The sequence below is a fragment of the Trachypithecus francoisi genome, unplaced genomic scaffold, assembly GCF_009764315.1.
Source record: "Trachypithecus francoisi isolate TF-2019V2 unplaced genomic scaffold, Tfra_2.0 Lachesis_group2, whole genome shotgun sequence".
NCBI lineage: Eukaryota > Metazoa > Chordata > Mammalia > Primates > Cercopithecidae > Trachypithecus > Trachypithecus francoisi.
Window position 1 is genome coordinate 7,503,010 of NW_022681465.1, and position 17,855 is coordinate 7,520,864.

General features: G+C 38.1%; 1 protein-coding gene across 3 annotated transcripts in view; it reads left to right on the forward strand.

Annotated features, from left to right (window-relative positions):
- The window catches only part of ADCY2 (adenylate cyclase 2), a 432,701-nt gene that overhangs the window by 335,797 nt on the left and 79,049 nt on the right, over nucleotides 1–17,855 (forward strand). For all 3 annotated transcript variants that reach the window (XM_033178771.1, XM_033178769.1, XM_033178770.1), the window contains exon 15: nucleotides 13,266–13,350. In XM_033178771.1, the coding sequence (XP_033034662.1) occupies nucleotides 13,266–13,350 (85 nt within the window). The remainder of the gene's footprint in view (nucleotides 1–13,265; nucleotides 13,351–17,855) is intronic.

The following is a 17,855-nucleotide window of genomic DNA, read 5'->3' on the forward strand; positions in this document are numbered from 1 at the left end:
CAAAAAGACTTCCAGGAATCAGGAAAAACGTTTCATGGGATTTCACTTTTAAGAAACACATCTCTGTCATGTCTTTGCTGGCTTGGCTTTGATTTTCCTTGTCTGTCTTCGGTGGTATTGCATCTTTATGAGGACCCATGGACATTCATCTCTCAAGCTTCATCACCCATTACTTTTGTGGGTGCACGCAGGTTGCATTCGCTCTAAGGAAAACCCACAGCCTCATCTAATGGAGCCCCCAGACCTGCACTTGCTGTAACAGCCTCAGGCTTCTTGTTCTGTGACTTCTTCATGTTTCTTTCATATTAATATCTTCATTTTTTTCTTTTTCTTTTTCTTTAAAAACAATCTTCCTAGGAAATATTTCAAAGATACAGAAAAGTACAGAGTGTGATATAATAAACACACACGGGTCCATAATCCAGACTTTTGCAAATGTTTGCCTTGTGTCCTCTTTACTGTAGATCCAATTTTCCACCCTCTTGACTGTTATTATTTGGGTATGCTTCCTTTAAACAATACATGTTTTTATTTTGGTTTTATTTATTCAATTTGGTATCTTTCTTCATGTTAATTTCTTCTATATTTATTTTGTCATCGGTATTTTGATTTTATAATTGGTGTGTGTGGACCCACTTCTACCATTTTATTTTGTGTTTTATTTACCTTGCTTTTCTTTGGTCCTTTATTCTCTTTTTTCTGATTTCTAATGGATTGATCAAGTTCTTTTATTCTTTTTATTAATGGTAAATTAAAAGCAACTTTATTAGAAAGTAAAGAAATAAAAGAATGGCTACTCCATAGGCAGAGAGGCCTGTTTATTCTTTTATTTCTTTTACTGGTTAGGAAGTATATGTATTTTTTTCATTAAAGATTACTATTAAAGTTTATAGAATATACATCATGTATATTTTTCTTTAATGATTATTAAAATTTCAGTGTATATTATTTATGTTAAAGAAAATATATAATTATTATTTATATGTATTTTATATTTACATGTTTTTAATATTATATTTTTTTGTCAATATCTTTTGGGATAGAAGTGGTTTTTGTTACATGGATGAATTGTAGAGTGGTGAAGTCTGAGATTTCAGTGCATTCATCACCCAAGTAGTATACATTGTACCTAATACAGAGTTCTGCTCTGTCACCCAGGCTGAAGTGTGGTGGCACCATCTTGGCTCACTGCCACCTCTGCCTCCCGGGTTCAAGCAGTTCTCCTGCCTCAGCCTCCCGAGTAGCTGGGATTACAGGCACCTGCCACTGAGCCAGGCTAATTTTTATATTTTTAGTAGAGACGGAGTTTCACCTTGTTGGCCAGGCTGCTCTCAAACTTTTAGCCTCAAGCAATTCGCCCGCCTCGGCCTCCCAAAGTGTTGGGATTACAGGTATGAACCACTGCGCCTGGCGGAAATATCACTTATTTTACTGTGTTCCTTAGGACTGATCAATATGTGATTCTGCCATTTAAGTCTGTCCTTGTATTATCTGTAATTTTGTGTATATATTCATCAACAGCAAGGATTTGGGTCCATGGTAGTCTTGTATGTTCTGAGTTGTAACGGCATCACTGTGGGATAGATTTCAGTGTATCTTTCCCAGGTATCTCTGGGATTCACCAATTCAAGTCACAATATTTTATTAAATCCTTAGACTAAGGTTCCGGCACTAAGGAGGTCATGTGAATTTGGGTCAACACCTACTGGCATGGAGCAAGATTGGTGATCCCAATTTTTGAAACTGACCTTTTCTTCATGGTCCCAGTCAAATGGTTATCTTCCCTAAAAATTACCAGACCGGTGGAGAGTTTTCCTGTTTCTTGTTTCTTGGTGGGACAGCCCTTCAGGGCCCCTGCCTTTATTCAAGAGCTCAGTTCTAATTTCATGTTAATCAAATGCCTGAGAGCATCACCTTCCTTGGGTAGACATCAAGCTTACACCAAGAGCAGGTATTAGCTCTGGTTTCTCCTGGGCCTTTAGCATCAGCCCCTCTCAGCGATCTGCATTTGAATACCTTCTGTGTACTAGGAATCTCTCTCTCTTGCCTATTATCTCATCTATTTAAAGAAACCATTTTGTTGTATTTTATGAAGCATTTTTTGCTAGAATAATGGTGCTTCTCACTTCTGCTGACCTATCTTTACTTGTGTTCTTAACTCGTTAATTATACTTTTGCTTTGTTTCATTTGTTTAGCTTTTTTTGTGGTAAATTGCCTCATGTGTTTTTGGAAAAGGGAAAGAAATAATTAAATGAGTGAGTAAATGAATGAATGAATAACTAATAATGGAGAAATTTGTTACCTGGAAAGGACCAGTAAAGGGAGGTGTTTTCCTGAAGGGGAGCCCAACATCGTCCTTATTCAGCCTATAATCGTTCAATCTGGTTGTCGTCTCAGAATTTGAATAGATAAAATTAAATTATTGGTTGACTCCTCTTTTTGGAGTTGCTCTCTCACTCTGTCTGCCCTGTAGTATCACTTTATCAGAGATGTGAGCTACCTTCGAAGACCAAAAATGATCAAGCATGAATTGCTTTTTCTGTTTTTAAGTAGTTTTATTCATATTATCTGCCAAACTAAATGGATTATGTTTAGCGGTCATGAGGACAATTGTTAAAACAAGGATGAATTTTTTTCTAGCACAATTTAGGTAAATAACATGTGTTTCATTAGCCCAAGAAAAATTAAGAATAATGATGTTTTACTTAAGAGATATTAATAAACCAAATTATAATGTTAAGTATCTTAGAATTATTATTTCTACCTAGATCTCTAATATCAGTTTCATTACTTATTTCAATACTCAATACTAGAGGTGGTAAAACGCGTTCAAATCCTGGCATAGGTTGTACAGAATGACGTAGACAAGTCTTGCTGCTGGATTAGATATAAGGAGTATGAGAAAGTAAGTTTTGCAGGGGTTTTAATTTTGTTTAATTTTGTCCTGAACAATTGGAAAAACTGTTGCCATTTACAAAGAGAGAATCCTGGAGCAGGCACAGGTTGGGGAGGGAGAGCAAACTCCAGGGCTCAGTTCTGGACATGAGATACCTGTGCCTGCTACACATCAGGTGCTGGGGTTTCACACAGAAGGGAGTATGTGACCTGTAGAATTTATAGAACCTCCCGTGAACCCCCTATAGCTGCTATAGATTCTATAGAGCTGGGTGGAGATACAATCTGAAAAACCTGCACCTATGGAGTATTTAAATCCAAGAGATGGGATGAGTTCCCCCAAGTAGAGGGTATAGGAAGAGAAGACTCTGCACTTTCTGGGGAATACAGTGTGTTTGAAAGTTCAGATCTTCAGCCCTTATCATTGCTGTAAAGGTAGAACTCTTCTTACTTGGCCAAAGATCATCTCTTTTTTCTTTCCTACATCTCAGAACCTTCAAGTGTCCAGAACATCTCAAAGCTAAGTCCTCTCATCAGAGAAAGGCTACTGTAATGGTGATGAATATTTAAACTCCATTTCCTCCTTTCAACTTTTCTTTCTTTCTTCTTTTTTTTTTTTTTTTTTTTTTTTACTGAATTCCCTTTCATTTTGAAGTTCTGTCTTTTAAAAAGGAGGAATTTTTATTTCATGTTAACTTATAATTAAAAGAAAAGTTTGCTTCCTTTGGTTCTTATCATCCTGACTGAATCCCACGCAACAGATGTGAGTGGAGAGCTGATGAGAGGCTTGCTTTAGGGAGGAAGTAAGGGAAGTGAAGTCAACCAGGAGAGAGGCCATGAAAGTCATGACGTTCAGTAGAATGCCAAAGACATCATTATTTACCCAGACAGATGGCTTGTAATTAATACATTTCGTAGGCTTTTTGAGCAGAATGTGTGTCTCCACTGGGCTTCTCTCATCAATAAATGTGTTTCTCACCCCTGTCAGGGCCACCTTTAAGCAATTCATTGACTGGGAAAAAAAAGCAGAAAGGAAAGACGACCTTGTCCAGAATCAGCCTCTTCCATATTCCCTAAGAATGCACTTGAGTAAAGCACCAAAGTCAAAAATGAACACTAAAAGTAATTTTTCTTGCCTCATGACAGGGAAGACTCAAGTTTGCTTTTCAGTACATACGTAATAAGTTATGCTTCAGGGTTAAAAAGAAGCAGTTTTGCAACTGGGATGTGAATTAAAATTGATTAAGTTACACCAACATCTTGGTATACTTAATGGACCTGAACATGCTTTTGACAGAACAGGCAGGATAAATGGTTATAATTAAGAGCGTTTGACCAACCATTACTTTGTCTCACAGTATTTGTTGTTCCCTGGTGTCTTAGTCCTTTGGTCTTCTCTAACAAAGGACCACAGACTGTGTAGCTTAGGAGCAATAGAAATTTAGAAGCCATGGTTCCAGAAGCCAAAGTCTGACATCAGGGTGCCAGCACGGGTGGGTTTGGGTAAGGGCTCTGTTTCAGATTGCAGACTACTGTCTTCTGCTTGTATCCTCACATGGCAGAAAGAAAGAGCTAGTTCTGCAGCCAGTTCTCATAAGGGCACTAATGCCATTCATGAGGTCTCCACCTTCATGACCCAGTCACTTCCCAAAGGCCCCATTTCCCTAATGCCATCACATTGGGGGTTACGAATTCAACAGATACATTTTGGGAGGCAGAAGCATTAAGCCCATGAGAACTCAGATGGAAGAGAGGTCCATCTGAACATAAATACCGGTATGCCATAGACTAGAATACTGAACAGCCTGAAGTTGAACATATTGGTGAGAGTTTGAGCCACCCCAAGTCTGAATCTCAGGTTGTCACATACTATTCTGTATGCAAGACCATATCACCTACAAATGAAGATCGTTTTACTTCTTCTTTTACAATCTGATGCCTTTTATATTATTTTCCTGCCCAATTTCCCTGGTTAAAACCTCCAGTACAAAGTTAGATAGAAGTAGCCACAGCACACATCCTTTCTTATTCAATCTCAGGAGAGAAGCATTCAGCCTTTCACCACTAAGTATGATGTTAGTTGTGAGTTTCTCATGGTGACCTTTTATCAAGATAAGGAAATTTCATTTTAGTAATAGTTTGTTGAGTGTTTTCATTGTGAAATAGTGTTGGATTTTGTAAAATCCATTTTCTACAGCTATTGAGATGATAATGTGTTTTTTTCTTCTATTCTATTAATGTGATCTGTTGATAGGTTGACTGATATTCAGATATTAAAGCAACCTTACATTTCTTGGGTAAACCCCCCTTGGTATTGATATGTAAACCTTTTTACTTGTGGCTGGATTCAATTGACTAATATTTTGTTAAGGAGTTTTGTATCCATATTCATAAGAGATACTGATTTCTACTTTTTTGTGATGTCTTTGGTATTGGTATCAGGGTGATACTGGTCTCAGAATGACCTAAGACCTGTTCCCTTCCCTTCCATTTTATGGAAGAGTTTGTAAAAAATGGATATTACTTCTTCTTTCAAAGTTTTGGGCCAGGCATGGTAGCTCACACCTGTAATCCCAGCACTTTGAGAGGCAGAGGCAGGTACATTGCTTGAGCTCAAGAGTTTGAGATCAGCCTGGACAACATGGCAACACCCCTGGGCAAAGGGGCAAAACCCCGTCTCTACCAAAAATACAAAAATTGGCCAGGCATGGTAGCACAGACCTGTTGGTCCCAGCTACTTGGTAGGCTGAGGCAGGAGGATGGCTGCAGCCCGGGAAGGAGAGGCTGCAGTGAGCTGTGACTGCACCACTGCACTCCAGCTTGGGTGACAGAGCAAGACTCTGTCTCAAAAAAATTTAAAAATTAAATGAAAGTTTAGGAAAATTTACCAGTGAAGCCATCTGCACATGAATTTTTCTTAGTAAGTAGATTTTTTTTATTACCAAGTTAATCTCTTTACTTTTTATAGGTAAGCCTATTTACATTTTTCATTTCTTCTTTAGTCAGTTTTGTGTGTCACAACATACTTTTAAGAATGATCACCCCTGCTTAAATGGGCATATCTACTTTACAGCAAATAAAAAACAGATAGTAACCTGTATTAGTAACACTGTATTCCTTTATCAGCTCTTAATAGATTTTGATATTTGAGGAAGGTGTAAGTAGTGGTCATCAGATACATTCACAAAAAAATGTCAACAACTCTTCTGGGATGCTCATCACTGTGTCCAGCATATTATTATAAAATAGGAAGAGTCACATTTTAATATGCATATTGTTTTTCGGGTCTATTTGACCTTACTTCAGAATGTCTCTGTCAACTCTCTTCATAGTAAATAATTATTCAAAAAAAAGAAACATTGAAATGCATTTTAGGAAACGAAGGCCTATATAATTCATTGTAGTACAATAATCCATTATTTAAACTCTGATTCACAAAATAAACCTTATGATTTGTTAATAGATTAACACATAATTGTCTCTAAATCAGTTGATACGTGTTTAATTGAAGGCCAATATAATTCCATAATCCCTTGTTCCATTTATAAAAAAATTAGAGTATGGCATAACCCAAGGCATATATACATATTTCTCAATACTTCTAATGCTAAATACTTCCAGCAACAACTTTGTTTTGCTGTTTTCAAAAGAAAAAGGAATGAATTTAGAGAGAAGTCACTGTTACAGTTCTTCCCTAGGTTTCTACCTAACTATTAATGATATTATAGTACCCAGAGAAAGCTTTATCTAGTTAATGGATTAGGCTCCAATAAAGAAAACAAATTGCCTTAGGTGTTTCAGAAAGGGAATTTAGTAAAAAGAAGTATTTACAGAATAACAGAAAGGCTGATAAACCAAACAGGGGAGAGTATAGTAGCCATGGTATAGCAACAGAAGAAACTTCCTACCACCTCTAAACTTGTAAGGAAACAGGATAGAGGTGTTGTTAGCAGAAACCCAGGCTCCTGGGCCTTCTTGCAGATGCTAGAACCATGCAAAGCTAGAGCTAGACAAAGGTAAGGTGTTGTCTGACAAGGATCTGGAACTTTAGAAAAGGCAGGAGTTGCAGGCCATCCAGAAAATGACTGCCAAGTAGAGAGTAAGAAGGAGAAATATACCCAATCTCTTTCTTTCCCTTGCCTCCCAGTCTCCCACCAGCTCTCATCAGCCAAACTAGCTAGAACCACTTGACAAAGAGTCTGTGAAATGAAGTCTTTAGGAGATGGATAGAGATATACTTGAAAGGAAACAAGAAATTACCAACACACTTAGTGACAAGTTTTCCTAAATTTGTTAAAATCTATCAATCTCCAAAGGCAAGAATCTCTATGAACATCAAGCATGATAAATATGAAGGAAACCACATGTGGCATATTATAGTCACACTTCTGGAAACCAAAGGAAAAAAGAAAGAAAAACATTAAACGTACCCACAAAAAACAAACAAACAAACAAAAAAACAGTTCTTACAAGGGATCAATGACAGAATGAATGGCTGCCTTCTTATCAGAAATTATGGAGAGCAAAAGACACTTGAACATCTTTAAACCACTGATAGGAGCATGATTAACCCTGAATTAAACATTCAATTCAAATATTCCTTTTCAAAGTTGAGATGAAAAACACTCTGCAAGTAAAAAAAGAGGGAATTCATCACCAGCAAACCTACAAGATATGCTAATGGAGGTTCCTCAGCTAAAGTGATGTGATGTCAGAAGAAAACATGAATCTAAGGAAGGAATGGAGGGTATTGGACATACTTACTGTATGAGAGTATAAAAGACAATATATTTATCTTTCATTTAAGAAAGCATGTATTATTAACTCTTGGGCAGTCACTAAAAATAAAAGAAGTACAGTTAAAACGCCAAGAGGAAATGAAAAATATTTTAAAATATTTAATTAATAAAATGACAATAATGGAAGAGCAGAAAAACAAAAGTAAATGAGACAAATATAAAGCAGATAGTAAAATGGCAGGTTTGAAATAGTAGCAACAAATGTAACAGACCACACTATACAAATAAAACCAATGGGGCAAATAAACAATAGATAACCAAAGGGTAAGATTAAATTCAAACATTATTAAATGCGAAAGGACTAAACACTCCAAAGGAAAGTATGACCAAGCCACATACTCTCTACAAGAGGCGCACTTTAAATACAAAAATTAGGTAGCTTGAAAGTGAAAGGATGAAAAACATATCTGATGTAAACAATAAGCACAAGGAAACTACTATACATATATTAATATCAGACAAAGTAGTTATGAAGGCAAGAAATATTAACAGAGATAAATATAGATAGTAGGTAATGATAAAAAGGTCATTTCACCAGGAGGCATAAAATCATAAAATGTGCTTATACCTAATAACAGATCTATAAAATACAGATATGAAAGCACTTAACCTACGGTAGACCATAAAAGCATCTTATGCATATCTGACAAAATCCAAGAAAAAATGAGACAAATCTATGACATAATTAGATATTTAGTATCCCTTTTCTAGTTCTTATTATTATACCAATAGGAATATATAGGAGGTCTGAACAACATTATCAACTTCCTAAAACTAATTGATGTTTCATAAACCACTAAACTGAATTGAAAAATACTTGTTTACTTAAAGTGCACATGGAACATTAACCTGTTACAAAGGTATTACTTATACTAGGCCATAAAAGCATCTCCACAAATTTGAAAATACAGAAATAAATATGAAGACAAAAAATCGTATAGTCTGATGTCTAACCACACTAAAATCAAATTAGAAATCATTAACAATAGAATATTTTAAAATATCCCCAAATGTTTTAGTGTTAAACTATATGCTTCTAACCCAGGAGTCAAATAAAAAATACAAGAGAAATGTAAAGATGTTTAAATATCAAAACGTAATGTATCAAAATGTGTGGGATTGCAATTAAAGCAGCAGTTTAGGGGGGAATTTGTAGCTTTAAAATGCTTTAAAATTAGAAAAGAGGAAAGAGTTAAAAATCAGTTGTCCAAATTTCCATCTTAGGAAGCAGAAAAAGATGAGCAATTTAGAATCAAGCAATTCGAAAGGAATAAATACTAACAAGAAGAAATCAATAAAATAGAAAACCATCAGTAGTGAAAATTAGTGAAGCCAAAATATGGCTCTTTGAAAAAGACTTTGAAAATTCCTAAACCACTAGCAAGACTGATCAAGAAAGGAAAACAGGGAGAAAATCACAAAGCATCCAAACTAACAATTTAAGGGAAAAAAGAGGACTCACTACAGATTCTACAGATATTAACCGGATATATATGAAATGCCATAAATTACTTGAGGCCAAACAGATTTACAATTCAGATAAAATGAGTTTCTTGAAAAGACCGTTTACCAAAAACTGAAACATAATAGAAAATTTAGCTGTGCATGTATCTATTACATTTATTGAATTTGTTTTAAAAATTTTTCCCACAAAGGAAACTTCATACCCAGATTATTTGTGTGTGAATTCTATCCAACATTTGAAGAAAATAAGATAGAAAGAATTGGTCAAATATTAACAAATTTTGTATTTGTGAATGGATAAAAATGTCTTATTCATGGAAAAAGGCTAAAAGATTGGGGCTACAAAGCAAAGGCCACATCTACACCATGTGTAGGAGACCTACCTGAAACAACATGAGAAAGGCTGGAAATAAAGGATATAGAATAGCTATTCCAGGAAACAGCTTATAGAATAAAGGAAATATTGATAATATAAATTCCTGACAATAAAGAATTCAAATGAAAGATATTCAGCATTAAAAGAAAGATTTTTATTATGATTCAGGCACCAAAAATGTAACATACAGATATGAAAGCACTTAACCTACAATAGTCCATAAAAGCATCTTACGCATATCTGACAAAATCATAAATATTTATGCACTTCAAAATCTCTTTGAAATAAATAAAGCAGAAAGTGTTAAAATGTTCAAATACATGGACAAACCTACACTCCTAGTTGGAAATGTTAATATATTCTAACATAGACAGATCAAGTAAGCCAGCCCATTAGGGATTTGACTAACTCATAAGTTCCTTCAATAGTTATATTTAGAGAAACACTTTGTTACCAGCATAAAAATTACATATAATTTTCAAAAATTCATAAGACATAGAAGTTGAGCATATTTATCCCATCCCAGAAGAAAAATAAATTGTCAAAATGAAATAATAGAGGCCACAATCTCTGATAAAATCAAATGAAATTAGAAATAAGAAGAACCAACCAAAAATAATATTCTTGTGGAATTTAAAATTCAGACTTCTGAGTTACTTTTAGTATTAAAAGAATATGGAAATTGAAATTATAGGCTTTTTAGAAAAGAGTGATAATGAGTAGCTATGAATTAAAGGCTGTGGGATTTGGCAAAAGCAGTAACTAGGAGAATATTTATGTCCTTAAATGCACTTATTAGAAGATACAAAAGATTTTCTAATAAATGACAACCCAAAATAAAGTATATAAGTTTAAGTAAGGGGGAAGAAAGGAATTTTTAAAAGTTGAATCAGAAACTAATTAATATAGAAAGGAAAAGGAGACCTTAATAATAAACCAAGAACTTATTCTTTGAGAAGATCAACAAAACATGCAAAACCTCACAAATCTGATCTAAAGAAAATGGCATTAAGCATAAGAAATTACAAATATGGAGAGTTTTTAAATTATAAGAAAATATTACGTAGAATATTTTACATTTGAAAATCTAAATGAAAAGGATAATTTTCTAGGAAAATTATCAAAATTGACTCAAAAACCAGAACCAATAAACATGGCAGAAATGTGACATGTCTATTTCTAAAACAGAACCTGGATCGGGAATACAATTGGGTAGACATAAACCCCGACAACATCACTTAATAGAGGTATAACTTTAGGCAAGTTCCTCAACTTCCCTGTGTATCAGTTTATCTGGCAAAATGAGGTAATAATACTAACTACTATATAGGATTATTGTGAGGATAAAGTGAACTATATATGTACATATATACATAGCACCTGGCACATAGTGAATACTCTATAGATGTTAGAATGTAGCACCAACACCACCACCACTACCATCACCACCACCATTGTCCCCATAACTGTCCCTATCACCATCACCATCATCATCACCATCCCTATCACCATCACCATCATCACCATTACCATCACCCATCATCATCATTACCGTCACCATCATCATCACCATCATCACCATCACCATCCTCATTATCATCATCATCATCATCACCATCATCATCACCATCACCATCACCATCATCATCACCATCATCATCACCATCACCATCATCATCACCATCACCATCACCACCACCATCACCATCCCTATCATCACCATCATCACCATTACCATCACCATCACCATCCTCATTGTCATCATCATCATCACCATCATCATCACCATCACCATCCGTTCACCATCCGTATCACCATCACCATCATCATCACCATCACCATCCCTATCATCATCACCATCACCATCACCCATCATCATCATTATCATCACCATCACCATCCCTATCAACATCACCATCACCATCCCTATCACCATCACCATATCACCTATGTCATCATCATCACCATCATCATTACCATCACTGTCATCATTATCATCATCATCACCATCATCATCACAGATAATTTCATACTTGAGTTTTATCACACCTTCAAGAAGATATCATTCATTCAGTATTTAAACAGTTTGGGGTCTTAAAAAAAAGGACGAAATGTTGTTTCTAAACTCAGCCTTATGAATATGACATTACCTTGACACCAAGAAAAAGCTAGGAGAGCACAGTGTCCATAAAGAAAAACCTGTCAGAGCTCCTTCGTAAAAACAGAAGAGAAGATAGCAAATCAAAGCTCAGCAGATGAATCACTGTGGTCGCCTTTAGTCATGAGGATAATGGCAAGCACCCTCCATAGCTCTGAGATGTGGGCTGGCACTCCTCCCGCTGCTGCAGGATCACATCTTACTCATCTGTGTGTCAGAACAGCCTAGCATGAGCCTGGCCCATCAGACTAGTCAACAATCTAGGTGTACTTGGTATATACACACCCTCCCGCAGAGTCTTATCATCACTCATAAAATCTGAACAAATATTATTATCAGGCCGGGTGTTTGAAAGCATTGTGAATCATGTCCAGGACATGACTCATTGCCCAAAAGTCATTGATTGGGTCAGGTCCAATTGTTGGTTTGAACTCGAGTTTTTGTAGATGTCATTTGATGTGTGTCCCTGTAGTCATCTCTCTTAATAGAGTAGGTATCTGAGATAGAGAGTTGAGGACAGCTTCTCATCATGACAGCATCAGGGGATTTACTCAGGGCACTAACTGCTCAATTTGTTTCTCTTTCTGTGGGGCTCACAGGAGTGCACTTGCAGGATGATGTCAGCTTGTGGCTGTCTTATATCTGGTTCTTCTGTCCCATACGTCGTCGTTTCTGGATGTTACTTCTCTTCTCAGCCAAATCCTCTGTTTCTTCACTGTCTCTAGCCAACCTCTTTGGCATGAGGTTCCATTTTGGTCTCAGACACCATCCAACCTCTCTTTGGATGTTCCACTTGCATCTCATCTTTGATGATTCACTGTGCTTCAGTCCTTTTTATACCTCTGTAACTTCTATGCTTGCATTGAGCTCAGTTTTAAAAGGCTTTGAATTATTTAATTATTTAAAGGACCTTTCGGATATGTATACAATTCTTATAAATAAACCTGTAATCTGTCAGTAGCAGAATTTGCAACTCGGTAGGCGTGTTTTTCACATGATCATGGGATGCTTTTGAGTTCATTGGCGCACTCAAGCATATAAAAAGCTTTGCTACACATTTTGCTGCATGTATGTTGAACAAAATAGGTTGAATCTGGTTGCATGAGATTGGCGGGGGTGGGGTGAAGACTCAGTGTCTCCTGGGTCAACAGGAACAAGGGTGGAAGTTGAGAACTTCCAGGCTATCAAGGTGAGGCTGTCCTTAAGGCAGCAGCTGCCAGGATCTCACTGGCAGTGAAGAGGCCACTGAGATGGGGGATGTGGCCAAGTACCACATGAAACTGCTAGACACATGGATGAGTCATTTAAAAAGATTCTTTATCCTTCATAAAGAACTGATGCTTACGAGGCAGTTTTATTGAGTCAGAATAAGTTGATTGGCCATCGCTGTGTAGACCCTTTTCTATGGACATGTGTGTGGTATTTTAGCTCCATTTTTATTTCTCAAAAATTTAGTGAGGATTGCAGTCCAAATCTAATAAAGTCCTCATTAACCCAAAAGTATTACTGGTAGCTTTCCAGAATGGTAGAAACCATCTCCACTCTGACTTGCTACTTTTTGTTTCCTGGTAGAACGTCCGTCCTGGGCATCTCGTTTGGGGCTGCGTTTCTCTTGCTGGCCTTCATCCTCTTCGTCTGCTTTGCTGGACAGCTTCTGGTAGGTATTCAAATGTGACGCTTCTTTGAAAAGTATGCTCATTTCATGAAAGCCGATTTCTTACCTAAAACTTTCAGAAACAAGGAGCTTATTGTTTTACCACTTCAAGAACTCCAGATCCCAGTTAAGGAAACATGCACCCTTCAGGTCTCTAGACAAGAATATAGACTGGGACAACTCATGCACAACCAAGACACGAATACAAAGATGATTTAAAACGTTCGATATCACATCAGAAGATTGCATTCTTGCTATTTGGTTCTGTCAATATAGTTTTTCATTTCCTCTAAGTTTTCAGAGTATTTATAGCAGCAAATGCAAGTATAATGTGAGACTTTCAGTGTACAGGAGAATTAAAACTAACACAGGAACAGAAAACCAAACACTGCCTGTCCTCACTCATAAGTGGGAATTGAACAATGAGAACACATGGACACAGGGAGGGGAACATCACACACTGGGGCCTGTTGGGGGGTAGGGGAAAGGGGGAGGGATAGTAGCATTAGGACAAATACCTAATGCATGTGGGGCATAAAACCTAGATGACGGGTTCATAGGTGCAGCAAACCACCATGGCACATACATACCTATGTAACAAACCTGCACGTTCAGGGCATGTATCCCAGAACTTAAAGTAAAATTAAAAAAAAAAAAAAGTAAACCTAATACATTGCTACAGTCACTTTCAAGCTATACAATGTTGGAGTAGTTGAAGAAAGCATATATTAAAATATCTTTTATTAGTGTTTAATTTAAGCCAGTCAGGTTTAAATGCTGGTTCTGGACATACAGATTAAATCTAAAATTGGAAGTCTAAAGCAAGTGTTGCTAGCTGGCCAGCGGTCTATGAGCGCATCCTAAGGAAGCAAACAATAGGACAGAAGGCCCTGAAGAGAAGCCACTATTTTGTTTTGTTCAATGGAGATGAGCTGGGACAGAGAGGCCACTCTGAGCTTCTCAACAGAGGTCATGGGCATTCTCAAGAGAAGCTTCAGAGATTTTTTTTTTAAATAAAAATGTTAACATGATCATTAATAACCTATCATAAAAATAAATAGAAATGTTCTTTAAAATATTTTTCAATGTATGCATTTTATGTGAGTTCTGCAGTTATAGAGTCTAGATATTTTCACATTGTCAAAATCATGATTTCTTCTGCCAGTTAGACTGTGACAAACCCATTTAGATGACACCGCCAAGGAAGCCTCCTGAGGTTTGTGGTCTGTCTGTTACCTCTCAGGACTATTGTGGCTTCTATGAAAGAATTTTTTCTTATTCTGTATGGGTTTACAGTTTGCATCTGTGGCTTTATTGCAATGTTATTTTGTTTTTCATAAAACACACTACTACTGCTAGCAACAACATCAGGACAGCGCGATAGTGGCCTCTTAGAATCCTCATCCCCCCTTCAAAAGCTCTGAAAAGTGGCAGGCCTGACCCCCAAACTGTCCATTGCATTCCAATCTGACATGCTGAAAGCCTTTGGCCAAGGCTGGTTAAGATTCCAAAGCTTGTCTCTGCCTTTCTGCAGCGGAGGGAGGACCCTTGGTTAATATGAATCTGCTCTGAAAGGCCCTGATGGGACTCTTTGGCAAAATTTGAAAATGCTTATTGTAGAAAGAAGCCTGGTTTTCCATGTTCCCAGAATCATCCCTCGGGTGGAAAGGCACACAGGCTCCCCTGCTCTTTTCCTTACCCCCATAGATCTCCTGAAGTCCATTTCTCAGGTTTTCAAAATAAGAACCATCATCAGTGGTTCCACTGGAAATCCCAACCTAGTTCTATTTAAGTCAGTTCAGATCATTGTGCCTAACTAGCCATATTTATCATTTTCTATCCCAGGGATTCTGGTCTTGGATATGAGGGCATGCGGTATATTTAGGGTATCAAGCTGACTTTTTTTCTTTCTACTGTGTCTAAGTTGTTATATTAAAGAAACATAGAGCTGGGGGCAGAAAAAAATATCTCAGAAACAACTGTGCTGAGTCTGTGGGAAAGCATTGCTCCCCTGCGATGCCTCCCTTTCAGCCTCGCTGGAATCCCACGCCCTACTGCTCCTGCCGTAGCTCTTGTTCCCTCCTGTGGCCAGCCTGAGGCCCCAGTGAGCTGTCAAGGGGACATCCACAGCTCCTCCTGCCTTCGCATCCCTGGAGCTTCCCAGGACCCTGGCCTCCACAGGCCACATGCTAGGAAGTCCCTTTTGACTCCGTGGTACCAGAAAAGGGACATTTCAAGGCTGCAAATACATTGGTGCCTACCTCCTCCTCACAAGAAGCCTGTATGGTGTCAAAGTGCCCAGGAAGCCTAAACGTGATGACGCTTGGTTTTCCTAAACTTGATTCCATAAGATCTGTGAATGAGCTCCCTCTAGTGGCCAGCTGCAATTTCTCCTCCTTGGATGTAATCCATGAAAAAATCAAGAAGGAATTCTTTTCACTTTATTAATAGGTACTTTTTTACTGTTTTAACCATTCTGTAAGGATTTTTTAAATTTGCAACATCAAATATATTGGTGTATAGACAATTTAAGAAGGCTTAAGTGTACTTAAGAGTACTCTGCACTCTGCCATCCAAATTCAGTCAAAAACTGCTCATCATAAATATTCCACAGTGGTCATGGAGAAACATTGTCGCATCATAATTGCTCATTCCCTGGCTTCTTAATAGCTTCCCAGTTGTGTAAGATTTTATAATGATTTGCATTTATTATGTATTAAATACTGAGTTTATTAAAGAGTATTTAATACCTGAAACTTACCTTCAGTTAACATATGATAACTTTTTGAAAACTTCGATGCCAAAAGCAGTATTTGTGCTCTAATACCAGCTTTCAGTTCTCCGTATAAAGAATTAACATAAAATGTAATACTTCATAAAGGAAGCTGAGGAGAGGTCAGCCTGGCTAATGTTTTCTTCCAAGAGTTTTGCCTCTGTCATTCTCTGTTGCATAAAAAGCATAACGCCAATAAATCAAATCGATTGCTTGTTTTACAACCAGCCTTGATGAAAAGGTAGAAAAATATCAAAATAGGCAAAAAAAAAAAAAAAAGGGTGATAATGAATTGCAGATTTGTTCCTGTTGATAGAAAAATCATACAGATAATTGTTCAGTGACATGTTCTCAAACACATGGCAGGCATTTCTTTTCTGTGATCATTATTTCTGTGAGAAGCCCAGCCCTTGCCTCCATCGGCCCCTTCACTCCCACCCGAGGCATGCCCCATGCTGGCTCCCTGCTACGCCCACATTGCCCAGGTCTCAGTTCTTGTGCACGTGGGTGGGCTTAGCCACTGGGCACCTCCCAAGAAACCTGGAAACTGCACCAACTCCTGCACCAAGCCCTTCTTTTTACACCGTGGGACTGACAATCTGTGTCATGTAGCTTAGCCTCCAACACATAAGATCTCACTGAGACCTCTAAGTTGTTTCTGTTTCCCCTTGAATATATAGAGTTCCTTGTACTGTAGCATTTTTATGGGGTCCTTTCTTATTTTTGCCTCTCATCCGGCTCTGGTTAGCACTCTCTCATCTCATGGAGGCCAGACTTTCTCAGGCCGAGTTAGGTGTCCCCTACAGAACCTTCTCCAGATGTCCCAGCACAGGGCCAGGCTCTTATGTGTAAATGATCATGTGGACGTGAGGAGGAATGTGAGTCAGTGACCTTCATCACGCTGCATCCAAATGCCTTGTTCACATACGCCATGATTCCTTGACTCTGACATGCCTCCAGCTGTCTCCTCAGTTGGAAATCATCGTCTAACTTTCATAACCCAACTTTGAAGAGCCCATCTTTTCCCCACCAACTCCCCTCATGCTGACTGGCTGGGATTCCCATTTTACATTATTACTTTCATCCTTGTGGATGGAAAGATCTTCAGTGAGTTCACTGCAGCCCTGTTTTGTTCATTGTACTACTCTGGTACTTGAAGCACAAGATAAATATTTAGTATCAGTCTCTGCTTGAAGGAATATTGGGTTGCACCCAAGTGCGATTCCCTGGCACCACTGCTCAGAAAATGTTCCACTCCCATTCTCACCCCAACTGGACTCCTTCTGAACTTGAAGCTCTGAATCCAGCTCACAGTCATGGTATCCTGCTCCACATTCTGGTGGGTTCCCAGCCTGTGCATCTGGGCCTGGCATCCTGATATGCTCACTTGTTGGATCTTATTAGACACCTCTGCCTCAGGTGCCTTCCTGGGCCCGTATAGCAGCCCCTTCATCTCACCATTGCCAACTATTCTCAGGCAGAGAAAGATGTGCCCTAAGGGACCTTCTCCAGATGTCCTAGTGAGAGGTGACAACATGCTAGCAGCCCAAGCTCTTGGCGCCTCCTCGGCCTCGGTGTCTACTCTGGCGGTGCTTGAGGAGCCCTTCAGCCCACCATGGCACTGTGGGAGCCCCTCTCTGGGCTGGCCGAGGCCTGAGCCAGCTCCCTCTGCTTGCTGGAAGGTGTGGAGGGAAAGGCGCGGGCAGGAACCCGGGTTGCACGTGGCTCTTTAACA